The 24,883-nt window shown below is 34.1% G+C and overlaps 1 protein-coding gene across 18 annotated transcripts in view; it reads right to left on the minus strand.

Moving 5' to 3' along the window:
- scrib (scribble planar cell polarity protein) overlaps positions 1-24,883 on the minus strand; it is an 87,947-nt gene that overhangs the window by 31,047 nt on the left and 32,017 nt on the right. For 13 of the 18 annotated variants that reach the window (XM_073093981.1, XM_073093977.1, XM_073093993.1 and 10 more), the window contains exons 7-13: positions 24,623-24,792; positions 22,965-23,051; positions 21,693-21,799; positions 17,357-17,536; positions 16,930-17,064; positions 15,576-15,716; positions 10,155-10,227 (exon numbers count right to left, since the gene is read on the minus strand). In XM_073093981.1, coding sequence (XP_072950082.1) covers positions 10,155-10,227; positions 15,576-15,716; positions 16,930-17,064; positions 17,357-17,536; positions 21,693-21,799; positions 22,965-23,051; positions 24,623-24,792 — 893 coding nt within the window. The remainder of the gene's footprint in view (positions 1-10,154; positions 10,228-15,575; positions 15,717-16,929; positions 17,065-17,356; positions 17,537-21,692; positions 21,800-22,964; positions 23,052-24,622; positions 24,793-24,883) is intronic. The other 5 variants (XM_073093979.1, XM_073093995.1, XM_073093994.1 and 2 more) reach the window with 3 other exon arrangements.

Consider the following 24,883-nt stretch of genomic DNA (forward strand, 5'->3'; position numbering starts at 1 on the left):
AGTCCTTCGGGATCTTGAAATAAAACTTAACGAAATTAAGTTACGACAAATCACATAACGTAGCCAGACCAAAACAAACGGATCGAGGACACCGAACTAAAAACTCAGTGACGCATGCGTGCGCGCTGCCCGAGGCGCATGCGTTGACGGAATGCGCAGCAACCACCGAGATGTAGAGGCTGTGGCGCCGGCGCCCGCGCCCGCTTCCTCGCCGCTCGATTAAAAATAGAAAGTCACAACCTGGCACATACCCGACTCCTTTTATTTTTACCCTCACGTTACCTACAAATCCATTATCTTCACCAATAGATCTCATCAATATTGCAGCGCTATGAGAACACTTTCGATTCTCCATGCACTTACGAGTACGTACATATTGATCTGGATAAGAAATGACGGCGAAATTGTTGTCGAGATATATTTACATACTAATCATTTTAAGTAGGTTAATAAATAATTTACGTATGTGTAACATTCCGTGCCCTAATCGTATGATTTATTTTATTAAGGTAACTAAGAAAAGTTAAAATAAATTATTAATATTATACGTAAAATCTCAAGTACAAGAACGACATTACTGATAACTAAAACTTAAAGATCGATTTAAAATGACATGATGGTAAATTACGAGAAATAATAATAAAACAGTTAATAAATACTAGACCGTATTATTATCATTAGAATTGCTAATAATCTCATTTACATTTATATGATATCATTGATTCTTCGTTGGAATTTAGACAATGACATGAGGTTAAAAGATTAAATTTCTCCTCTCACTTGCCCCATACATAATATGTCATTCATATGCATACTATCAGTTTTAATTAATTAAATAATGATATTAAACGATTAACTGAACTGATAAGGAACGTGAAATGAACAACCAGAACAAGGTAGTCTAGACATCGGAAATCACGTCTGCAATTCTAATTGCTCAATTCCCTTTAATTAAATGAAGTTAATTGTAGGGAGTATGGTAAATCGACAGGTAACAAGTCGACCTACCAATTTACCACAAGTAAGAGAAAATTAGAAACTACGAAGTGTACCGGGATGTGGCTTTCAGTTTAACAGCAGATTATTAGACAGGACCCGAACGATTAAGGCTTTCCAATACTCGTCAGACCGGTGATCTACATATTGAAACGCGCACCTTGCTGCCTAGAGTGATAAATGTATGCAAGGGTGCCAATTAGATGCGGAACGCGTCAAAATGAATACTTGAACCTACTTTAATATGCTATAATAATATAAACTTGTTCTAAAAGGCTCGAATTTGTTTTGAAGTTCACGTAACGGTTAGGATGATGTAGCTTGCGGAGAATTTTGTAAGTTTTTCGTGGGTGTATTATAGAAAGTGGTTAAACTAAAACAATAAATAAATTGTAAGAAAAACAATGAGTCTGATTGAACTTGGGCAGGGTCAACAAAATAAAGAAAACTGATATGCAAGTTAAAGTTGAGTAACGTATAAGTTAATTAGTGATCATGTTCGCAGGGTATCGTATCTACGGTCGCGCTTCAATAACTCATTTCACAGGTTCACTTTCAAGATCGGCGTACGAATGCCCGTGGCGCGGATGTAAACCGCAACGTACCTTTCCTGCGCCCGCGCCTCCGCCGCTGATTGTCTATATTGTATTTATGCGGTTTGCCGGCTGCCATGAAAGCAGAATGGGAGAAACTCGAGCTAGGGCATATGGGATCATTACGCAGAGATTGATTTAGACAGATGGAATGAATTAGAGGAGAAAGGTCCAAGCCGACACAAAAGGCAGGTAATGGTGAATGTGTATTCAGATTAGTTGCTCGAGATAAAATACCGATGTGAAAATGATAAGTATGTAATACCAGTAAGTGAAGCATAATCTACTTTACGACGTTTTTAAATAAAGACATTTCAAATTAATTATTACATGGCACGTATTTGCATAATTTAACTATGAAAGCTTTTCGATGATAGGTTGTTAATATGCGAACTTGTTTAGTACAAAGCAAAAAAGAAAGGTTCGGATATTCAAAAGTAATTATGGTAAAGCGAAAGGTGTTTTTCTATACATCATAATAACATCTCACATATTCCAATCTATGACATTAATTTATGGCTTCGAAAGTAATCCCTGGCATTTTACGTTGTCACATGATTGACAGTGATCTAATGTAATAGACACATTTTTGTCTAATACTTAATCATGTTCTATGTTAATATAATGGTTACTTCACGTCGAATGAAATTAATGTACGTCAATTTTAATGCACAAATCGATCAATCAGCAGGCACTTTTTAAAACACTACAAGTATTCCTGAAACAGTACTGCACTGATGAAAGCCTACATTATATGAATAAATAATTAGATATTTGATAAAATCCGGTCTAATAACATTATCACATTAAACATGCAAGATAAATATTATCTCCATCAGGTTTAAGCAATGTTGGTGACATTCTAAGTGAGCTACCGTTCGAAACAATTTCGCTCGGTACAAAAATTAAAGCCACAGCCATATATTAATCATAGTAAATTTCCTGTCCGTTGATAAGTATGTTAAAGTTGAAATATAGTTTGAGGCTAAATATGAAGACTAAGTTTGTTGACATCTTAAAATATTCGCTTATAAAATGCAGAGAGCGATAGCTCCGAGCTCAGACGATAGGCTTATGTAAAACCAAAATCAATTTTGTTCCGCCATAATTGGAAACAAAGCAACACGACCCGATAGAGTAGCGAAACAGCTCAGTTGAATGCAAATAGAAATTAAATGTAAATATAACGTTATTCGTAGCGAAGCTGTGGGTTCATCGGTGCCAATCGTGTACGTCTCCTTTTCTATCGGCCATCGGCGCACGAAGTCGGTCGGAGTAGCGCTCGCGAGGGCTCGCCGCGCTCCGTGCAACACTCACCATAGTACACATAATGCAACCAGTAGTTGCAACCATTTCACTCAATTTTTGTTCACAAATCTTCATTTCATATTAAATACAAGCCAAAAGTTTGCATCGTAGCGAAACAAAGTCCAAGACACAAGCTGTTTTCTGGCGAATAAAGGGACTTTGTATTTCTGTTTCGAATGAATAACCCAAAGGAATAACCGGACAAATCCCTCTGTGCTCTGTAAACTGTTAGATTTAGGAACAATCGGAGTAAAAATGTGAACCGGGGAAATGATACAGAGCTCTAACACGAAGGTGAGGACTACCCTACTCTCTCAGGGATATAACGTTTGGTTTAATTTAATTAGATATAGAACTTAACTTATGACACCGTAGAAGGTATTGCAGATGCGATTATAATATTGTCGTATGCCTTAGATAAACAATTTGAACTACTGTTTGCATAAAGTTTATTCTACATTGCACCGTGCACCATCGAAGCTCATCCGTTATATTTGTTATTATCCAGCCGGGTTAGACAACCTCCACGGATACAACTCTTGTACTTTCTATCTGATAACGACAATGGAATAACGACATTATAGTATATTCGAGCGGAATAGCCAAGTTTTCTATCTCTTTTGTTACGCAACTGAGTCTTACAGATTTGGCATTATGTAAAGTTTATTAAATAGAATTATCTAATCAAATCATCTATCATATTTTCGTTGCATAGAAAGTTCTAAATAAAAGGCAATGTAATTGTCTTGATCCGACTGACGAGTGACAACCAAATATTATTGCATGATAATAAAGATTAAAGATCTAAATACCTGAGTGTTAGAAATCATAGGCATATTGAACATAAAAGATATTATAATTTAGAAGCGGCCAGTGTTCGTCATGAAACAACAATAAAAAAAGATAATTGGGTATCGACCTTCGAAAACCAGTATTCGACTGCTTATACCAAAAAGGTGACATTAGAATATCGATCGATGCATAAGCCTAACGGTGATTTTATTTTAAACATTAATGGATATGAATAAATTAAACGGAACTAGATTCATGAATGGATGTGATAAAAAATGTACAAAGAAAAAAATTAAAACTTAATCCTGATATGACAGCGATGCAAAAAGTAATTTCGTATTCATTTCACGTTTGAGAACTGTGTATGTGATTAAAAAAACAGAGATGCCTTACTTGCTTTGAAGGTGAACTCCATTATCGAGCACATGATACCACGCACCGCGGACTTTGTTACCGCCATTTTGGCACAATATTTCCAAACAGTTTTCAGTAACTTTATACTGGACAACTCATAAACAGGTGTCTTTAAAAAGGCCTGTAACGCAAATAACGTCGAGGCGTATGGAGGCGTCCAGGGGCGGACCACCTCGTATCGGTGTGCTTCATTAGAGCGCACATGTAAGGGTGATGACAAACACGCTACTTTCATCCACACAACTCGGGAGTAATGTCGCTTGACTGTCTGTCACGTACGTAACTGATCATAAGGAAGGATCTAAAATAATTTGCAGATTAAAGATTAAAATCAAGTTCCGATGCTTACATCTGCAAATTAAGTGAAAATGCAATCTAGCAACATTGTTGCAAAAACATGATCGCACGGGAAATTAGTGTAACAACAAAATTACTATGCAGGGCAGTCAATGTGTCTTAATCATGCGTTTTTGCTACAAGAAGCAGCTAGTTTACCAGCAGCCTAAGTACAGGGAGAGAGTGCCATGTTGCTATTGTTATCCGTCCCTTGGGAGGGTTAGCCCACATCTCGTCCTAGTTGCGCACACACGCATTAATATGAACGTGGAAATAACACAGCTATTTGATTGATCATCATACTGTCTCCTATATGTCAATCTACATTGTATGTGTACGACATTCGTGAATACGTTATTATTATAATTAACTGCTACACCTAATTATGTTACAATTATCAAATGTTATGTTTCTTAATATCAATGTATGAGTAGTTCTTTTGTTAATTAATAACATCATTAGAAACCACTTATCAGCTATCGTTTACAAATAAACATACCAGCATACGCTAAAAGTGAAATGTATAAGATAAACTGAACCAGTGTTGGGCGTCTAGATTAATTTCTATTCAGAGCAGCTTTCTAAAGCTATTTTCATGGCATGGAAATCCGTTTACCATAATTAATTTAAGTCAACTTAGGGATATTACATTTCTTGTACCTACTTAAATAGTGAATTGAAATCAATATTCAAATATTACGTACCATATCCATACACAACTGGTTGTTGATCGCTGATTCGGACTCGTCTTATCCCGGATCTTGCTGGTAATGTGTAATGTCCAGATGCCGGTATGTTTCTATCTTGCCCATAGCTGTATCCTGACATCGGAATGTCTCTTGGTTGCTCATAGTATGGATTTGCACGCGGTAGTGTGCCGTATATTTGGCTTCTTGGATCATTGTACGGAAATGATTGATATGGACGTTGAATAGGGTACTGAGCCGTTGGATTTTGAAATGCTGATTCTCCATAATCAATATACGGATTGTTTCTATCTCGAATACCATATCTGTTATTATCTGGTTGTTCGTATTGATTCAAGGCTTGTAAGCTCTGTGCCGGATATCCATACTGGTCTGGGCGTCTGCGGTACTTATCAAGAACATCGAATGCTCTGTGCTGAGGTGCATGGTAACGATCCGTCGCAAATATTTCATTTACAGACAATCCTGAACTGTTATTGCTCACATTGCTGCGATTACTTCTCGTGCTACTTCGGACGCTGTTCCGTCCCAACGAGCCATCTCCACGTACACTCAACTTTACCTCTAGTTTTTTATCTCTCATTATATCTTGTTAAACACTGCTCTTAACCATATTATTCGTAAAAACGTTTCACTACATCATTAAAAGTGATCTGTATCGTGCTCTGACATTTAGAAGCTGAAAATAGAAAGGCTTTAACGTTCTAACAAATTAATTATAAATTACTATGCTGTACTATAGTCCGGTGAAATAACGTATCATGCTTATGAAAGCAAGATGGTTACAATATTATTCATAAGAGATGACTAATGACCTGAGATGTATTAGTAAATGACCACAAGCTCGCGAACAAGCTCAGTGTTGTCGGAGTTAATTGAGGTTAAAAGTTTGTTCGAAACATCGAGTGACTATTAAACAAAGGTTCTGTCAATTCGCCAAGCGAGCGGGATCTCGTCTTGACGTGAACAATAAAATTTGACAGGAGAAAATTCCGACGTTGATTCGTGAGATCGCTGCTCGTGTACTTGCGTCTATCGCCTGCTGTTCGATAATTTCATTTTAAATTTTACGTACCGTATTATTATCGTATTTTATATTGCATAGTCGTGAGAAGTGTTGTTTCTGTTTGGTATTTATCACTTATAACCTCAATTGTAAGTACGACTACAAAGAACTTGATTTTATTAGAAGTGAACCGTTGAATTACTTTATCACTTTAGATGTTGGACTGGCACTGACATAAATAAAACTGAACCCGATGCGTGCAATATATTCACCACGTGAACAACAATGGATCACTTTACTAGACAACTCGTCGTTATTGGAGAGTTCCTGGCCACTGTCCTATTGTGCCCCGAGCCTCTCGTTATTATTGGAGCTGATAAGATAACGCAGACAGTTCAATAGCACTGTACACATTATGCACGCTTCGAGTAAACACCTGCCAAATGTTACACTCAATTTCCTGAATACATTTTATTTAACCTTGACTTTTTATTTTCGTATGTTACTCATGATATCAATATTTTGCATGACATAGCATGAATATTTTTTCTTCGGAATTTTAAGCCACAGAACATTTATTTAGCATATTTACATATCTATCTAATAGTTTACACATAACTGTAAATAAAACTATATTAAAGTAGTGAGGTGCTAAGCGCTTATCTTAATTAAAGCATACATTAGTAAATTAAAGGCCCGTTACTTAATTTTTATTTGAATATCAAATTCGATAATGGTTTATGACAACGATTTTTCGTATCGTCTAATATTGTTAAAGAGGACTTAAATACTGTAACCTATTTGTCATGAAGCGAAGAAAATCGTAAAGAATTTTATCTGTAAGTAGGTAGTCACTTGTCCTATCATAAGGGCGTGGTACGTTTTCCAATGTTAAGCCATGATTGTGTTCAATATTGCATTCGAATTATGGTGACAAAATATTTTATGAGTAAATATTTTAATGCGACATAACTGAAAGTTGGTGACAGCTAACAAGCTCGACTGCTCGTTACGATGCACTTATTACTACGTTAACTGCACATTAAAATATCTACTGCGACATTTAATAATAAACACTGCTTTTAGTATCACCATGTAGACATTATGTGGTAAGCAGAGAAAGCATGTATCGAATCCAAGTATACACACACAAATACACACTGCGAAATCGGACACCGACAATTCTAAGTTTAATAGAGCAAATCACGACTTCCGTGTAAGTCAATTAAAGTGACAATATGGTTAAGTGCAATTTGTCGACATGTGACTTGGTATTGTTTATAAGGTAACAATTAAACAATAGGTAAATTCGACCTTGAGGCAAACGTTCCAGTTAGCATATGTTACGAATAATAACAATATGTAATGTTGTACATATATTTATCTTTCCATCAATACTGATCGGTCATAATACTTGAACAAAATAGGTAAGAAGAAAAATTTTCCGCGGATGATTAATACTCTTGAGGACCAATTTGTTGACACAAATAAATTGAAGGACGAGTTGTTGTCCTACTTCTTAACACGTTTTATCCGATATACAGAATCACTTGAAAATTCACCGATATATTTCACACTGCCACTATGAACCGAGTACTTCTATTTCCGTGATTGATATTTCGCGTTACAAAATCTACAAAACAACTAGCGCACTCGGCGTCTCGGCGGACTATTTTCGAACAAATGGAATCCAAAACAAGGCAGGAGCGATCCGCCTCCGTATCAACGTATGAATAGAGATAATGAATTTCTATTGCACAGTTTGCATTCGAGCAACACGCGACACGAACATTTGATAAGTAAAATTTCACTTCATTCAGCGGAATCCGATGCTAACTTCGTATGTATGAAATACTGCAAGGAAACGTAGCAAAATGGAACGTCGAGTGTGTAGATAAGCTGATAACATCGCGATACTAACTGTATCGCGGCCACAAACATTGCGTATAAAGGGTCATATTGCTCCGGTGTTGAAAATGCAGATGTTCAAACAGATTTATACAGGTTAAACTTTATGACTCATATTTATAGACCTTTAAATGTTTAAGCAGTGACGCTATCAATGCTCTCAGTACCTATGGGTACATTTTGTCTTCAGGAATACTGATATTACACAATGTGTTTTTCTGATAAAAGGTTATGATTAGATAGTAGACTATTTCCAAATTTAAATTCAAAGTCAAATTCTTTTCATTATTCGATTATTACATTAAACGATAGGTACAACACATGTAATGCTCTACAAATTACAAAATAATAACTAACCAAAATGAAGGTAACAATAAAATAATTGTCTTTAAATTACTGTCTACAAAACTGTCACATTCTGACGAATCACATAGTATCTATAACTGGTTAATAGCTTAGAGTTAGACATACACATCCGTTACTCGTAAGTGAAGTATGATTAATACTGTAATTTAATTTAGATCGACAAGACCTAAGAACGGATTACATGGGGGCTCGTTTAACCGCATTAAATTACTATCGTCCGTGACTGAAAGAGCGTGTTAAGTCGTGGATCCGGGCTGTTATCTTGGGTCAGAAATCATTAAGGCAATCATTCTTTCTCCTAGATAAGCCTGGCTGGTTTCCAAGCAATGGGATAATTAGGGCGCTTAATTAAAGGTAAACATTCGATAGATACACTCGTTGTGTTTAAATTGTTTCGTATACAATGTTATTACAACACTATTATTATTAAGTGATTAAATTTGACAATGCGGCACAGCAATTGTTAATTATTAGGTACTTCATCACACATAGATAGTAACATTTTCGGTATTGCCAATGTCTTAAAATTCAAAAGATAAAGGAAAAACATTATACACTGTCTATATTGTTATATACTCGTATTACACAAGAATTAATGCAGTAAATATTTGGTTTATAAATGTTTGTTCGAAATTTGAATGTGATTAAAAAATCTCATATAAAAATACCGGTGACGGGTAATCTTGGTAAGCGTTTAGCAACCCGTCAACGCTTTAAATTCGCTCGTGAACTTTAGAACGAACAGATCCGGTCACGATCGATGAAAATAATACCCAATTAGAATTTTGATTTATTTTTCTTCACGTAAGCTTTAGAAAAGGAACTGTGTACAAAACTGCAATCAGAGTTAGCATTGTAGAGAATCGGAATTGTTGGAATAATGAGACTCAATTCTGATTGCAGGGAATTCACAAACTTCCATGACATAACGTAACTATAAAATGTTATGGCAAGTTACCACTCTTATAGATGTTAAATTCGTCGATAACAAACTGGTGAGAGCTTTCTTAAAGAATTATTTGGACAAAATTGTCAATTTATGTATTTTATTCGTGTTCGAGAGTTTACAAACATTTCTCCAAACACGTACTTTCCGTATAAATATCTGATAGATTCAATCATCGTATTTTGAGACATTTTGTGTTGGTTCTCATACAAAAATCAGTGTAGATGTGACGAGTGGCAGATGCGCTCGTGACAGCGTCTAGCGAGTGTGGTCACGAGCGTCAAGTGATGTCGCAAGTCGCTGCCGTCGATCTAGCGACAGGTCGTGCACTGTACGAGAGCGGTGCACGCTGCTACACTTTCAGATTTCGGCCTAAAGTTCATATTCGACATACAAAAGCTACATTCAAGGCCATACAAAATGAACTTATAATGCCAGAACTGTTTCTTAAAAAGGACATGACAGCATTATATGCTGTGCTTCACAATATTGTTGTACTGTTTTACTTTTAAATGCCATCGAAGTTATATTTTCCAGCTATAGTTCCAACATTTGCTAACATCGAGCGTTTATAAATATTATACGGCATATAACTAAGGAACCTTCTCTACAGAATATATCAAATATCAATGTTCAAAAGGTCACTGTACTGCAAGACTTTCATAGACGCTAAAGGTCTCATCCTACGAAAATGGGAACACTATGTTTGATGTAGATTGCGTTATTTCTTATCGCATATGTTTATTTGGGTTTATTTTAATATTGTAATGTAATTGACTCACCGTCAGGAAGGTCGTCAGCAGTTTCTTCCTCATCAGTCTTCTGGTCGTCGTGTTGCTCTCGTTTCTTTATCGCCTGCAATAAACAAATATGTTAACAGGACGTAACGGTTGCGAGCAGTAAAAAAACAAACCAATATTTTAACACATGATACACAAAGAATAATATAAGAAAGCACAAACTAATGACATGGTCGTGATACATATTTTATGCGTATATAAACATGTCGGTAATATAGAACGATGATATTATTAAACATAAGTTAGGCAGGCCAAATAAAGTGCAGTGAAATCTTAATTGAAATCTCGCTCGTAATGTCGCTGTATCTAACATACTAATCTCACCCGAGCGAGCCATCCTCCTGCAGCTTTTAAGCACCTCATATTAATAAGCACCAATAAAGCACACTGAACAAACACTACGTACTATGTATCTATGTATATCACATTCATTAAGTACTACATTTGTGTTGCGAGCAATTTCACTTATCGATCAATTGAAATACACCTAGCATTGTCGTGTACGGCACGGCAGAAGACAGTCATTTCTGCGAACCTCACGGAGGGTCTACACCGAGCGTTGTGGTCGAGGGCCCGCGCGCATCAGGCCGTAACAGACACAGTATTCCGACAATTACCCACGGTTGAGTCGTGCTTACAGAAACGGAGCGATTCGTCGACAGATTTATTGCTTATTAACACACTTGCTACGCTTTAACCTAATTTTTTGACGATAAATCGAATCAAAATAAATCTTCATGTTAGCCGACGCAACCTTTGAGTTAAGTGATATACTTGACACTGAATTCCCTTTCTTCGCCACAACAAAGTGTTTATTGCACGCACCTGTGGCTTTATTGATCAAAGAATAGAACGTTCACAGGCAGCTCGGAGTCGATCTCACGACTCTCATTGTTTCTCTGTTCTCCAACGAATGAGAAATTGCGACGTGAAACGCTTTTACCCTTTCGCGTGGCATTACGTAGTTGTACTCGTAAGTACACTGTTAGCGTTATAGATAGAGCGTCGTGGAGAAAAGCGCACGATCGCTATCTACTTCATGAACATTATTAAGTGACAATGCAATTAACATGTGTACATACCGCGAAAAAGTAATTAAATATTGCATAGGTTTCTAAATATTTCAAATAAATTTGTTCAAAGAATTTTCCTCTCAATCTACAACATTGTATTGGACAGCAAGATACGCAGTACAGTTAAGTTCAAAATCATGACCACTACTTAATCTTTGAAGTTAACAGCACATTCATTTCGATCTTTAAGAGCAACATAGCTTTCCACGACTATTAAAGTTTACGATGTAAATGAGATAAGCTGTTTTAAACACTCCAAGGTAAAAAATGGACCCATCACGAAACTTTCTCACGTTCACTTAGGTTGTCATTAGTGTCTAAAGTAAAGCCAACATTTCATTATCCTCGATTCCTTAGATTACTTTCTCCGTCCAGCTTTAGAAACTTGAAGTATTATTTTATTATGAGAACGTTTTCTTGGTTTAAGAATTTATTCTTATTTTACGCTATTGTGGTTTAAAATTAGGAGGTCAAGAAAAAATCGAACGCAGGCAATTCTTACTAGTTCCATATATGAATTATATACCTATATTGCAGAGACTACGTACACTGAGACTCAGAAGAATAATTCATAATATTATATCGACGTAATAAATAAGTTCATCCCGCTTCAATTCCATCCGATCGCCACAGTGCTTTACGAGGATCGTCAAGGAGTGTAAATGTCAGTTGTAATTTACTTCAGCTTTAGTTCTACTTTAACTTTGAGTAACACGAGCTGAATTACGTTATCATCACGACTTTGCAATTATCCGGTATAGAGGTACATAATAATTCTACCAACTTGGACGAGCGTGCAAAAGTTTTAGAGTAAGCGCAAGGAAAGATTTATCACTTTATATATTTTTATAGAGACATTTCTGTACTAGAACAATATGACGAAGTGCCTGATTAAAATATTTAATTTACAGATTAATCTATATACGTAACTTTTATCAAGAGCTACCTTTCAGAAATAATGTGTTAAAGTAGTTAACTTTATATCAAAACATGTTATTTACATTTTGAACAAAATAATTAATATTTTAGATATTTTCCTTCCTTTAAATTATAGGGTACAGTCTTATGAAACTGCAGTCTCATTAGTCTTATCAGTACAAGCACTGAACTAACAAGAGAAAGGAGTAAAATATATACAAGTAATCTCTAAGACTTACTCATTACACTACGAGGCATAAATTTCCAGCTCTAGAGCGGATGTATAATTTACATGTATAATTATTCTGCATTTATTCTAATGACGACATAAATAGCGCATAACAACTTAACGCCTTTTAGTGCCTATCATAATATTATTCTTACACATCTTCTCTCATACATTATGGTCCTACTTCTGGGCACGGGTCTCCTCTCATATTGAGAAGGGTTTATTCTATAGACTACCACGATCGGACTGCTCCTTTACCTCCCGAGGTCTTTGTTTTTTATAAACCTGTCAGTTATATAGATTTCCTGTTACCTTCAAACACAAAGAGCACAATTTATTTCTAATACCCAATTCAAAAAGTTAGAGGTTCGTGCCGGGGTTTCGAACCGGCCGAATTTCAACCACTAGACACACAATTACTAATTACACATGCGTAAAGAATAACTTTAAAGCGAGCAGCGGACGAAAATAGCAGAGCTATTTAGTCACGGCGTGTCTCCGTTACGAACATTATGCCGTTACGCGACGTGCAAAAATCGATTATCGATTAACTGCGAAGGTCAGAGGTGATCTTCATTTAAATTTACAACGAACTTTCGCGTATAAAACAGTCTAGCAAGACATGATAACAAATTCTATAAATCTTCTTTTGTTATTATAATCACCCATTTTAATGTCTATGACATTCAAAATCTATAATATATTGAAAATCTTAAAATTTGACACCCCGCTTTCTTCACAGTCTAGTGGATCGTGTCTAAAATTAATTTAATATAAGAGCATAATTTTAGCGAAGAATGTATTTATATACTAAATGCCAGCAGGTTTTTAAAAGTCAATGTGATTTATTAATGAAAATTTTCGTGACTAATTTCAACATCGATTTCGACTATAGGTATTGTCACATTATATCCAATCATAATAAATAATATTGCCCGTATTAAATGCATTTGATAAACTGATCCAGTTAGTTAATTTTGAATCACTTATTAATCCGATGGAGCTGAGGTTTATACGCTATTTATTAAAATGATTAGACTTGTCACATCAATATTTGTATCTAATTTGCATTTATATTTCAGACCATAATATTAAAGAAGTACCACAATGTATGAACAATTCTAATAAGTAAGTATACATTTATTTATCGCAAACAGTTCCCCTAATAAACCTGAACGCAGGCTAAGTAGATTGAACGTGTAAAATTAGTACCTCAACGCAGCGTCGAGAAAATTACCCGTCGAAATCATTTGTTAAACAGAACCACACGGCGCCTATTACCGTATCATTTTGATACCCGCATTAACACGCAACCGCTTATTAAATAACCAATCGATGCAATAATGTTACGGTTTATACATCGCGGATTAAATAGGCAGATGATACGATGATTAAATAACATTTAACTCAGTCGAATGGACGTCGGTCGATTAACGTAAAGACACAACAAAAAAAAATATACCTATAGCAAATTAAAACAAAAATATTACGATCAGAATCTAAAAGCATCAAAATTTAATTACAATGTGGTTTTGCTTATTAATTATTTTTTACATATTGCTATAATAGTAGCAAATAGGCGTGCAATTCACAATCCAAATAGAACAGAGGTCCTACCTGAAGTCTCTAGTCTTGTCTCAGGAAGATTAACTTAGACTGCGTCTTATAAATGAAGTACCTTAGGTCTGTACACCACAGAACACGAAAGCCAAAACACTACTGCTATAATGTTGAAATAAGCGTGGCCGTGGTGCCGCCGCATTCAAACCGCAAAGAGTCCTTAATAGTAATAGTATATTCGTATGACACTCTAAGATATTTAATGCTATGTGAATAACTACATGTTAGTTAGTTAATCCCGTGAAGTGACAAAGCAAGAAGCAGAATTAATTTCTACAAATTAGAAGACAATAAATATGACAACAATACATTTAAAGTGGCCCCAAACGATTAATCATGATTGACAGTATAAACGTACTTAAATCAATAGTAAAATAATATTTCAACGTTCAAAATTAACGATAGATAATTGATATTTGTGAATTGTCGCAATAAATGAACGGAACGTGTTGCGATGTTAATGAAATAATGATTCATTGCAGACTTGATTAACATCAAACAAATTATTTCCATACATAAACATTTAATTATAGCTCGTAAATTAACAATTTAATTGAACGTTACGGACATCAATTAATGAAATTCACACTTTTAGTGTTAATTAATATGTGACAAATACGAAACTAATTACTGTGAAAATTGAACAGTTACAAAACGCGATCGTATAAATAAAAGATGTAGAAGAAAATGGGATTCAGTTAGATGACAAAACATGATCATCAGGTGTAGATTAAAATAATACGGATGACAAGGAAGGATCCATCCAGTGAACCCATGAAACCCATCCAGTTAATTTCTCTTAACAAAAAGGATATATATTTTACCTTAAGACGAAGAGAGAGAGTAATGATATTAAAAGTAAAAAGTGAATTGATAAAGTGAGTAAAGTAAAAGTAAAGAGAGACCTAAACTCAAACGTATACCAAGAGTATGATGATATAAGTGGAGAGAGAACGACAAACTAACTACTAAAAATATTATGTGAAATTATGGTTAAATTCCTATTCCTACAAAGATTACAATGTAAGGAAAAGTCATCATAAATTTATTCAAGATTATCATCGTATAGGGACCACTCGTCTATGGGCGTTCCTTTACCAGAAAGTTTTGTCTGTAATGTAATAGTTCAGATTTGAGCAATAACATCGGTGAGTGAGAACCGAGCATTACATACGTAATCATACCATTTGTAACATTGCAGAAATATTGTTATATTAAAAACGAATGTTCGTTTGTCAGTGAGGCGATATTGTAACGTAATGGTCAAAATCTGGCCAAAATCGAAATCGCATATGTTTATGCAACGTCAAACACTCGCCGAATACAGACAAGTAGACACAAGTACAAGTATGTAAATGAAATATTCGGGTGTAGTCGGTACTCGCACTGATGCTCGTCAGTTCTGCGCAGCATTAAGAATATGTAGTAGAATATGTACGGCGTTAACATACTCGTTATTTTGGACTACGGATTCTATAGCACAGAGTCGGATACGCTCGCATCTAAACATTACACTACAGGCAAACATCCAGCAAAGCAACGCGTTATCATCAAACACAGCACCTGCGCAATAAGATCGCGCGCTCGGCCCGCGTCGATCTGGTTGACGCGCTTGTTCTTGAGGTGGTGCGGCGTGTCGCGGCGGTGCAGGCGGCCCGGCGCGCCGCCCGCCACGCCCGCGCGCCACGCCACGCGCCGCTCACGCTACCGCCACCCACACAACCCCCGGTTTAACGCACGCCCGGTACCATGCCGACTAGCTTACGTTACCGCACCCCATAGATTAGTAAAGATTACTCGCTCCTAACAAGAAAATGTACCCAGTTTTAACAATTGAAATAGTTGCGTAAAAAAGTATTGCCACGTCTCCGTGCTAAAATGTCCCTAAAATATTTTAAATAATTATTTATTTATTATGTAATCTACGCAGTATTAGTTATTTTTTCGTAAATTTTCTCTAAAAATGTTTTTATTTGTCAAGAATTCAAAAAAAGAACTTACTAATAAGCCGTTTGTGGCATCATTCAATTTCAAGGCGGCGAAGTATCTTTACTAATCTATGCCGCACCCATACAATACATATCGTGTAGAATGACAATAATGCACATACATGTTTATGTGTGTATTCCAATGCAATCTTAATATTAACAAATAATAATAAGTTACCCGCAACGATCCTTGCCACTATTGAAATAGAATTATTTAAGCGGAAACTATATAATTTTTAATTGACAAGTGTTATTAGTCATTAAATGACTTTTTAAATAATTATTATATTTCTATTGTTAAATTAATATTTTTATATGTTTTTGTTTTAAAATTTAATTTGATTTGATTTGAACAATTTGCGTGTCAAGGTACACCTATATATTGAATTTCAATATCACACAATACATTTGTAGTTATTTTCTTACGGATCACATATAGATAAAATTTGCAACAATGTACTATACAAAATGAAAACTCAAGTAGTTATAACCACTAGAGATTAATAATTATGTTCTAGCAGGAACCGTATAAATTGCATTACCGCGTATTTTATCTTAATATCATTTCTACGTGATATATATTTTATAGGTGCCATATACAAAACCCATCAAATTCAGTACCACATCTTTAGCTGCAGTAAAAGTTACACTAGCTAGCTGTTGTAAATTAGGTTTGACCCTTATTACCAAATCAATGTTAATAGCAATACCAATAAAGACAAATAAATGTATTTTCTTCTAAGATACATAGCCCATAAACAATAATTTAATGTTATTCAAATCAGTGTGCTACCATACTGCGTCTAGACCCAATGATCATTTCTATGTTAATAGATCCTATTTCTCTGATATTGCATGTTAGTTAATTTAGTAGTTTCTCCTAAACAGTTACTTTTATTATTATAGTGAATATTTCAATATTCGCATACCTCCAGTTCATCAGAATCGTCGTCGTCTTGTTCGCCTTCGGATGACTCCTTGTCTTGCGCCGTTTGACTGTCGCTTTCATCCTCCGTTGTTTGAGATGTAGTGACTTCGGGCTGGATTTCAGGTTCCTTTACGGGCTACAATAACATTTTTATTAAATAAACCCATAACATTTACCTTTTCGATAGAGATTGTGAATATTACTTGAACAAAAATACATACATATATATGTTTTAACCTAAAACATCATTTGACCTAGTATTGTGGATGCGCAAAATTAACTGAACTGCAACGGAGATAGTAGTGTTAAATGTATAGAAAATCAATACTAACTCAAAAATGGGTCTTTTCAAATTCAATGCAGTCACAAATGAACGCAACTACGGTCCCTATGAAGCATAAAACATTACATTTTTTTAATAAACATACCTCAACTTCTTCGGTAGTAGTTTGCAAAGGTTCAGGTGGTGAGGAGAGCACGCCATTCGTTGTGGGCGCTTCTTGTGCCGGCGCCTGTGCAGATTGCTCCGGCGATCGTCCCGCCAGAAGTTTGTGGGCTTTGGCCCTCAATTCCTTCGGGTGTGGTGTGTTTTGACGCACGAACGGTGTCTGGAAACACAAACTTAATTAGTTTGTCGTCCTTATTATACATATTGAATGAAAAAATAAAATGATAATGATAATCGAAATTTGGACAAAGTTATGAAAATCATGCGCATGCTAATCCAATTAGTAAAATAAAAATAAAGATGGGTTTTTGTGGACTGTTGTGTCTCGGAGACTAATTCAAAGTGTTTCAGTTTGGGGCTCTGATGTCATGCTTTCAGATACCAGTGACGGGAGAAGTTAAACCATATAGTGTCTAGACTAAGACTAATCTATCTTAAGATAAGGGTATATCTGATGTATTACTGTTAATACTAGATTAAAACTGTGACTTGGTAAACATACTGGAGTTATAGAGGGTTCCGTACAAAATAGTTTTTCTTACAAATTTCGAACATTACATAAATCTAGTCGACGTTATAAAAAGTACCTACATTAATTTTCTTAATATCTAGTGTAATGTATAATGAAATATGTTGATGTTCTATAGATATGACATCCTAAGCACATCACAGCATTTAGCTATTGCTACTGAAACTTAAGTCCTGCAATAAGCTTCGATCTAAAACGTGAATGAATTAACACATGATTAACTTTAGCAGCACCTGAAATATGACTCCCAGCGCGGGATCCCTAAAATGGCAACCCACGAAAAATTATAACTACCACTTAACCTATTAAGCGCATAATGTTAATAATACAATGCGAGGCGTAATGATTCACGGGATATGATATCACACGTTGCTTCACCTCGGCCATATCACGACGTGTCTCAAATATCACACTAATCTACTGTAAGTGCAGATCAAATAGTGCTGTGCGCTCTAAGTTGAATCAAGTCATTATATTTCATTTCGCGCTTCGTAACCGGAAGCACAGTGCGCAGGTGACATATTAAATTTAATAAAAAATGTTTTGTAACCTTTAAAAAGTTATCTACATTGCCTTTTTTGATGAATTGTTGTTCCAATAGTGTGTTTTGGTGGTGAATTTGCAGTTCTAATACTTTCTCTAAAAGCAAAATTTTAGTAAATCACAGCACGTTTCGTAAATCATAATTAAACCTAAATTAAAACTAGTTAAAAATAATTAAAAAAAAAAACAAACTGGTAGGTATAAAATTACGAGGCGTTTACAAAATTACAACTAATCTAGAATTAGTTTTGACTACTTTCAGCTAAAATATTCGGACTAATTAAGGGCCAAGAGGCTTATTGGAGGCAGTGCATGCCGGTCAAGCTTGAGTGCAATCACAATAATTTCGACATTTTACCAGTACACCTATTGTATTTTATTTTACATGTACGTTATAGTGACCAGTTAATTAGGTTAATAAGTCGTTAAATTAACGGACGTGGAAATTGGCAATTAAAGAGCGTAAATTGCTACGAAATGTAAAGGTAACATTTAGTAAAAAATATTCTAATTGAACTTTGAATATATGTATTGTATTTTAAAAGATAAACTTATAGATTTTAATATTAACATCAACACAATATTACATATGTTAATAATAATATACCATATTTTATTTTTGTATATACAATGTATGGCACATGTATACATTATATGTATACATGTGCCATACATTGTATATATTAATTCCTCCAAAAACCTGTGCCATTGTTTAATTTTGCTTGTAAGTAATAATCGTATTCTTGTTAAAACAAAATTAACTATACAACATGTCCGATTTCCTCTTTCAAAAAGAATATTTCCAAAAATTATGTGATTGCACTCTGTCCGTCGCATCGCCGTGTACCTCGGCAAGGTTAGTTATAGAGGACGAGAGCCGCTGTAGCGAGCTCCTTCGCTGTGTGGTGACTAGCTTGCGGACTACGTTTATGGGCTTCCGGAGCCCTAGCATCGACTGTGCAGTGAAGAACGAGTCCGACGTCACCTCGTCACTTTCCTCCTGAATCGACGGAACCTTGAATGTAAATACAACGGTGTCCAGGAACAACGCTATTACAACGCAACATTACAATACATACATGCAACATTTTATAATAAACTAGTTACTAGTTATTGTCGGTGACATCGCCTGCGTGCGAACAGTTACAGTATCTATTTTGCAATTTCGAGTCATTAATACTTTTTTTCATTTATATTTATTCTACATACTATTATTTCAGACACTTATTTCGTAAATTTTGAGATTTACTGCAAATTACTATCTACTAAAACTTATAATAGTCATCTACATCACATTATAATATTCAGTTAATACCGAATCCCTAGGTATACACTAATAAATCTTTATGCGTAAGTATTTCTTTTAAAATAAACTATGTACAAAAATTTTACATTACATTTACATAACGGTATAGTTTTTCTCATAAATTGATGAAAAAATTAAAGTTAGTCTTTAACTTTCATTCCATTATCAATTCATGAGACATTTGAGTTATTCAATAAATTTGTACCTAATAAATATGTTAATAGTCTTATAATAAATGCATTATTCGATTCGACTTTTATTTACCCCTCACACGCTTTCCTCGCATACAGTCAAGATACACATACTTACAAACACTACCTACTGCATAAATTAAAGACGCAGTATGGTATAATGTATTTAACATAATATAAAAATTAATTAGAATTAATTATCACTTATACATAAAGTTTTGTACACATGTTGATTTAAATTACATTACATTCATTTATATTTTGTCGGTACCAATATTATAGTGTAATCAGATATGAAAGTATTGTAAACATTTATTCGTATATAAATATTACTTAAAATTTATCAACGACAAGTCTGTTATTTAAGTAAGACACGGACGATATTTTAATAATCTGATATTTACAAACTGATATCGGCAGTATAAAGCAAATTTTGTGTACGATACACCTTATCAAAGCAAATTTGCTTGTATATACAACTCGATTTGGTATGTAGTGCATTAAAGCTGATTTTATACTACAAACACAATGATTTAAATGTCATGTCAATCATGAAATAATTCTATTTACCTTGGAGACCCAATTTCACCTAAAGTTATAATATCCGCTACGACGCTTACGAAATAAAAGAACATATTCACATTTATAACCATTCATCAAATGTTATAATTTCAATGAAAATTATGTGAATAACATTTTCTAAGCCACCAGTTAAGTCATTGCCACTTAATGATACAATATGACAGAATCGTAGTTATTCGTATTTAAATTTATCATCGATTATATTTTATATTAGAATTGATTACTTTTATCATAGAATAGATTAGTTAAAAACTATTAATCACTAGGTTATTCGTTTAATGTCACATAGTAACGAAAAAAAATTGATATGAGCTAGAAAACCTTTAAAATATTTAACTAAGAAGTTTTCTGTTGGTATCTTGGTACAGAAACAAATTACTCATCTATTCTTTAAAAATAGTTAATAGCTGAATCTTCTTTGATGCACTGGAATATTATATTCCCATCCTAGATTAAGTAAATTAAATTGTCATACAGCTGACATTTTTGAAAACATACATAGAGATGGGTATGACTACCATGAAGTAAGTTTTCTTTGAGATTACAAGATAGTTGACACATATAATCTTTTAATACAAAATTACTAACATTATCAGCTCTCCTTTAACTCTGGTTTTAACATTTTTTTAAATCCATTTGAAATAGATAATTTAGTTCGGCACATTTTATTTTTAATAAGCGACTTATCTTTTACCATAAATTTTAAGTAAACATGCAAAACAAAATAAAACATAAATATAAACAAAATGTTGTTTTATTTCATAATAATTATTAAATTACACAATTAGCTTATTGTTAATACTTGTTATTAATACTGTTTATTTTTTTACAATTATTTTGTAAAATAATCTCCTTGCATTATTATAAACAAACATAAATCTATGTGATCATTACATATACATTACCAGTAAATACAATAATTCACTATGGATCCCTACTCAAGAGCAACAAGTATAGAGCTGAGCGCTAAGTAGGCTCGTTGCCTCGAACATAGATTTCCTAATTTAGTTCTAAACCAATTCCCTACTTTTCTGAACCTACTCCTCGTTGAGATTGCTACGTCACGAGTACCTAGGGGTACTTTGTAACGGAAAGTCTGGAAATAGTTTGTGTGTCGGTTGGATACCCGTCTGTAACATACAAAGGTATAACAGCATAGTCTCACCTCTTTCGCTTCGGAAACATCTTCGGTGAACTTAACGGATATGGTGCGCGACGCTTCCTTTTCCTCCCAGTCGTCGTCAGAGTCGCGGTCGCGAGATATGGTCGATTCTGTGGGAGTAACAGTCACGTCTGAGTTATATCACTCGTTTGTACACATGGTTTTATGTACTGGCTTACTTTGTACGAATAAATCTGTGCCTCAAAATACATTTTTGTAACATTTGTTTTAATAAATATAAAGATTTTAGTCACTCTCGTAGTAAATAGATCGATAAATTTCAAATTCAAATGACAGCTAAACCATCCGACATCATTATTACGTACATATCATAGTGCTTTTACAAATTCACACAGATTTATACGCACAAGTTAATGATTTATTATATATAACTGGTGCAGTACATACAGTGATTATAGTATTGCAGTTTTTCACTTCATTAGAATCAATATTTATTTTTAAAACTTGCAGACAACACCTTTACTTGCTTAATTAAAATATATATAATACATGAAGACATTTTAATGCGGCAATATTGAAACTTAAAAATACCTGCTAGAAATTTTTAGTAACTTGAAATTAACAAAAATATAACTAAAACTATTTAGTACTGAAAACATGAAATAACCATTTACTAAACACAGAGGACGACACAACATTGCGAAAACACAATAAGCTAAAATTATGAAAACAATAAAAAACAATGGACAAAAAGCAATTTTTTTTCGTAAATTAGTGTAGGTGTAAAATGAGACCTAAATTATAGCAGTATTCTATGAAACCATAAATTATAAAGTGATCTGGTTTAAGGTACTTTAAGGTTACAATTTTGCAATTGATATAACATGGCTCACATGTCATTATTAATTTTGCACGATGACAGCTAATGACATATATCTCTACAATATAAGACAATTAACCGTTATACGTCTTTAATTTAGTAAAATAGACTTTTCTAAACTTTTGTGAGGCAATGTAAGGACTATGTTTGTCCCGTAGTGTTGTGTATACTATTTTACTGTGGAGAAAAAATCTATAAAATATATTACAAAATATATTGTATTTCCTCATTGTACTAAATATATAAATCAATAATTAACTGTTGCTTTTTTAATTATTAACCTAATTTAGCAGTGACAACAATACTATGTGCATTTATATCTACTTGTGCTACATATACATTATAATTACAATGTCCTTTTATGTACAGGAATATAGAATATAATATAAACAAGGGATTGTGTTCGATCAATAAATATTTCTTGTGAAACTTACCTCTTCTATCTAGCTCTTGTGATTGTGAAATAAATCTGTGTTCCCTGAACCACGTGCCACTGCCGACCTCAGACGTATGTTCCAACTCTATTTGTGATGCGACAAGTGTCAAAAGTGACTTTTAGTATATTTACACAGCAAAAACAAAACATAACTCGTTCGGTGACAATTTATTAGGATTATGTTTTTTATGTACAAAAAATATATTTAATTTGTACTGTGTGACTTACTATGGAGAGAAAAGGAAAGAAAGAATTTACTATAAACACCTGCAACCAATTTAGAGAAAAGCGGTGCAGTGGAGAAAGCTAAAAATACACTAATGGAAATTGATTGAAGAAAATGTCAAATGTATATCAATTATCTCATCTAAAAATATTTACAAATTATTTACACTCAATCATAAGTTAAAATCGATAGCCGAGTGATCCATTTTGAGGAAACAAACAACTTTAATAAAGAAATAACAATGAAAATTTCAACGAAAACAATAATTATACATCATCAAATAGATTTTCCATAATAAATTGTAGTAAAGTTGTTTGCACATCTGTTTCCACCTGAGCCTTCCAACTTAAGTTTGTTTACCGCACTCCATTTTAGAAATAACGCTCTATCGTCGTGGATAAATTACAAGTAGTCACCAGTAAACATAAAATTTCCAATAAATTGTCACCGAAAATAGGCATAATTAAATAAAAGCACAAGAAGCATAAAACGCGACAAATAGCACTTACATTGTACCATAATTAGTCATTTTTTTAAATAAACCATCATACAGTCAGCCACAAAAATAACTTTGCATCGATCTAAATGGAAGGCAATCACCGTGATATATAAATAAAATTTTATCGCTGACTGTATATACAATGTCACATTATTTTATTACGTCTTTTATGGCGTTTTGAAGTTTTATTACTCGTAAAGATAAGAAAGAAAATACTACGTCTAAAATAGGATACAGCACAAAGAAGATACTCGTTTTTATTGAAAAAAGTGCCAACGGTTGATAAAATAGTTTTCTATAAATTTTATTACTATGGTTTATGCTTACTTATATATGGGTACAAAAATATTAGCTGAGTAGAGTATCGTAACAATTTTTAAGACTTTGTTTTATATTAACACTTTTTTGAATGTAAAGTATTGAGCATCATACATATGCTTTATGCTGTATCATAATTATGTGCAAACTTAAAACAAGTTCACTAAAGGGCAGCTCTCTATGAAGATCCAAAAAATGTTTTACGATGGTGCTTTGTGCTTGGTGATGGTGCGATTATATAGCACTATATTTATAAAGATAAATAACAATAGGTTTCAAAGTCGTTGAAAGTATAGACAACACGACAATGATTTTTTTGCTAATATACATATCAAATACATTATAAGATAGACTTACTTAAACGAAACGTTTCAAATAAGTCTTTAAGAGTAGCAATGCATCTGCTTATATAGGAATAACGGAATTTTAGAAATGACTTAAAAGTTGCGCGTAAACATAGAACACATAACACGTACGCAGTATCACCGAAACTATACAAAATATAAATCAAACTGCACCATCGTAAAAATTCTTAACAAAAAAAAAACTATACACCAAAAGCGGCAATACCTTAAACATTCTCTTAACCAAAGCCTGTTTACACCTCTCATACCTGGTTGCTGTGTATAACTCAGTTGTGGTAGAAGGAAGCACGTGAGGACGTTCTCGCCCGTGGTTTCGTCTCGGTCCGTTTGGAAGGTCAGCAACGGTTGAGCTTGGTTCTCTGAGAGCCATACAGCCTTCAACTCCAAGTTTACTAGCGTGATCGGTAAGTGTTGTAACCTGGAAAATATAACGTAAAGTTTATCAAATAACTTGATAACAACATAACTGTTTTATATTAATGACAAATATATAGCTTAGATGTTGTTTT

The sequence above is a fragment of the Epargyreus clarus genome, unplaced genomic scaffold, assembly GCF_041222505.1.
Source record: "Epargyreus clarus isolate Ecla_fem2 unplaced genomic scaffold, WU_Ecla_fem_2.2 ptg000005l, whole genome shotgun sequence".
Taxonomy (NCBI): domain Eukaryota; kingdom Metazoa; phylum Arthropoda; class Insecta; order Lepidoptera; family Hesperiidae; genus Epargyreus; species Epargyreus clarus.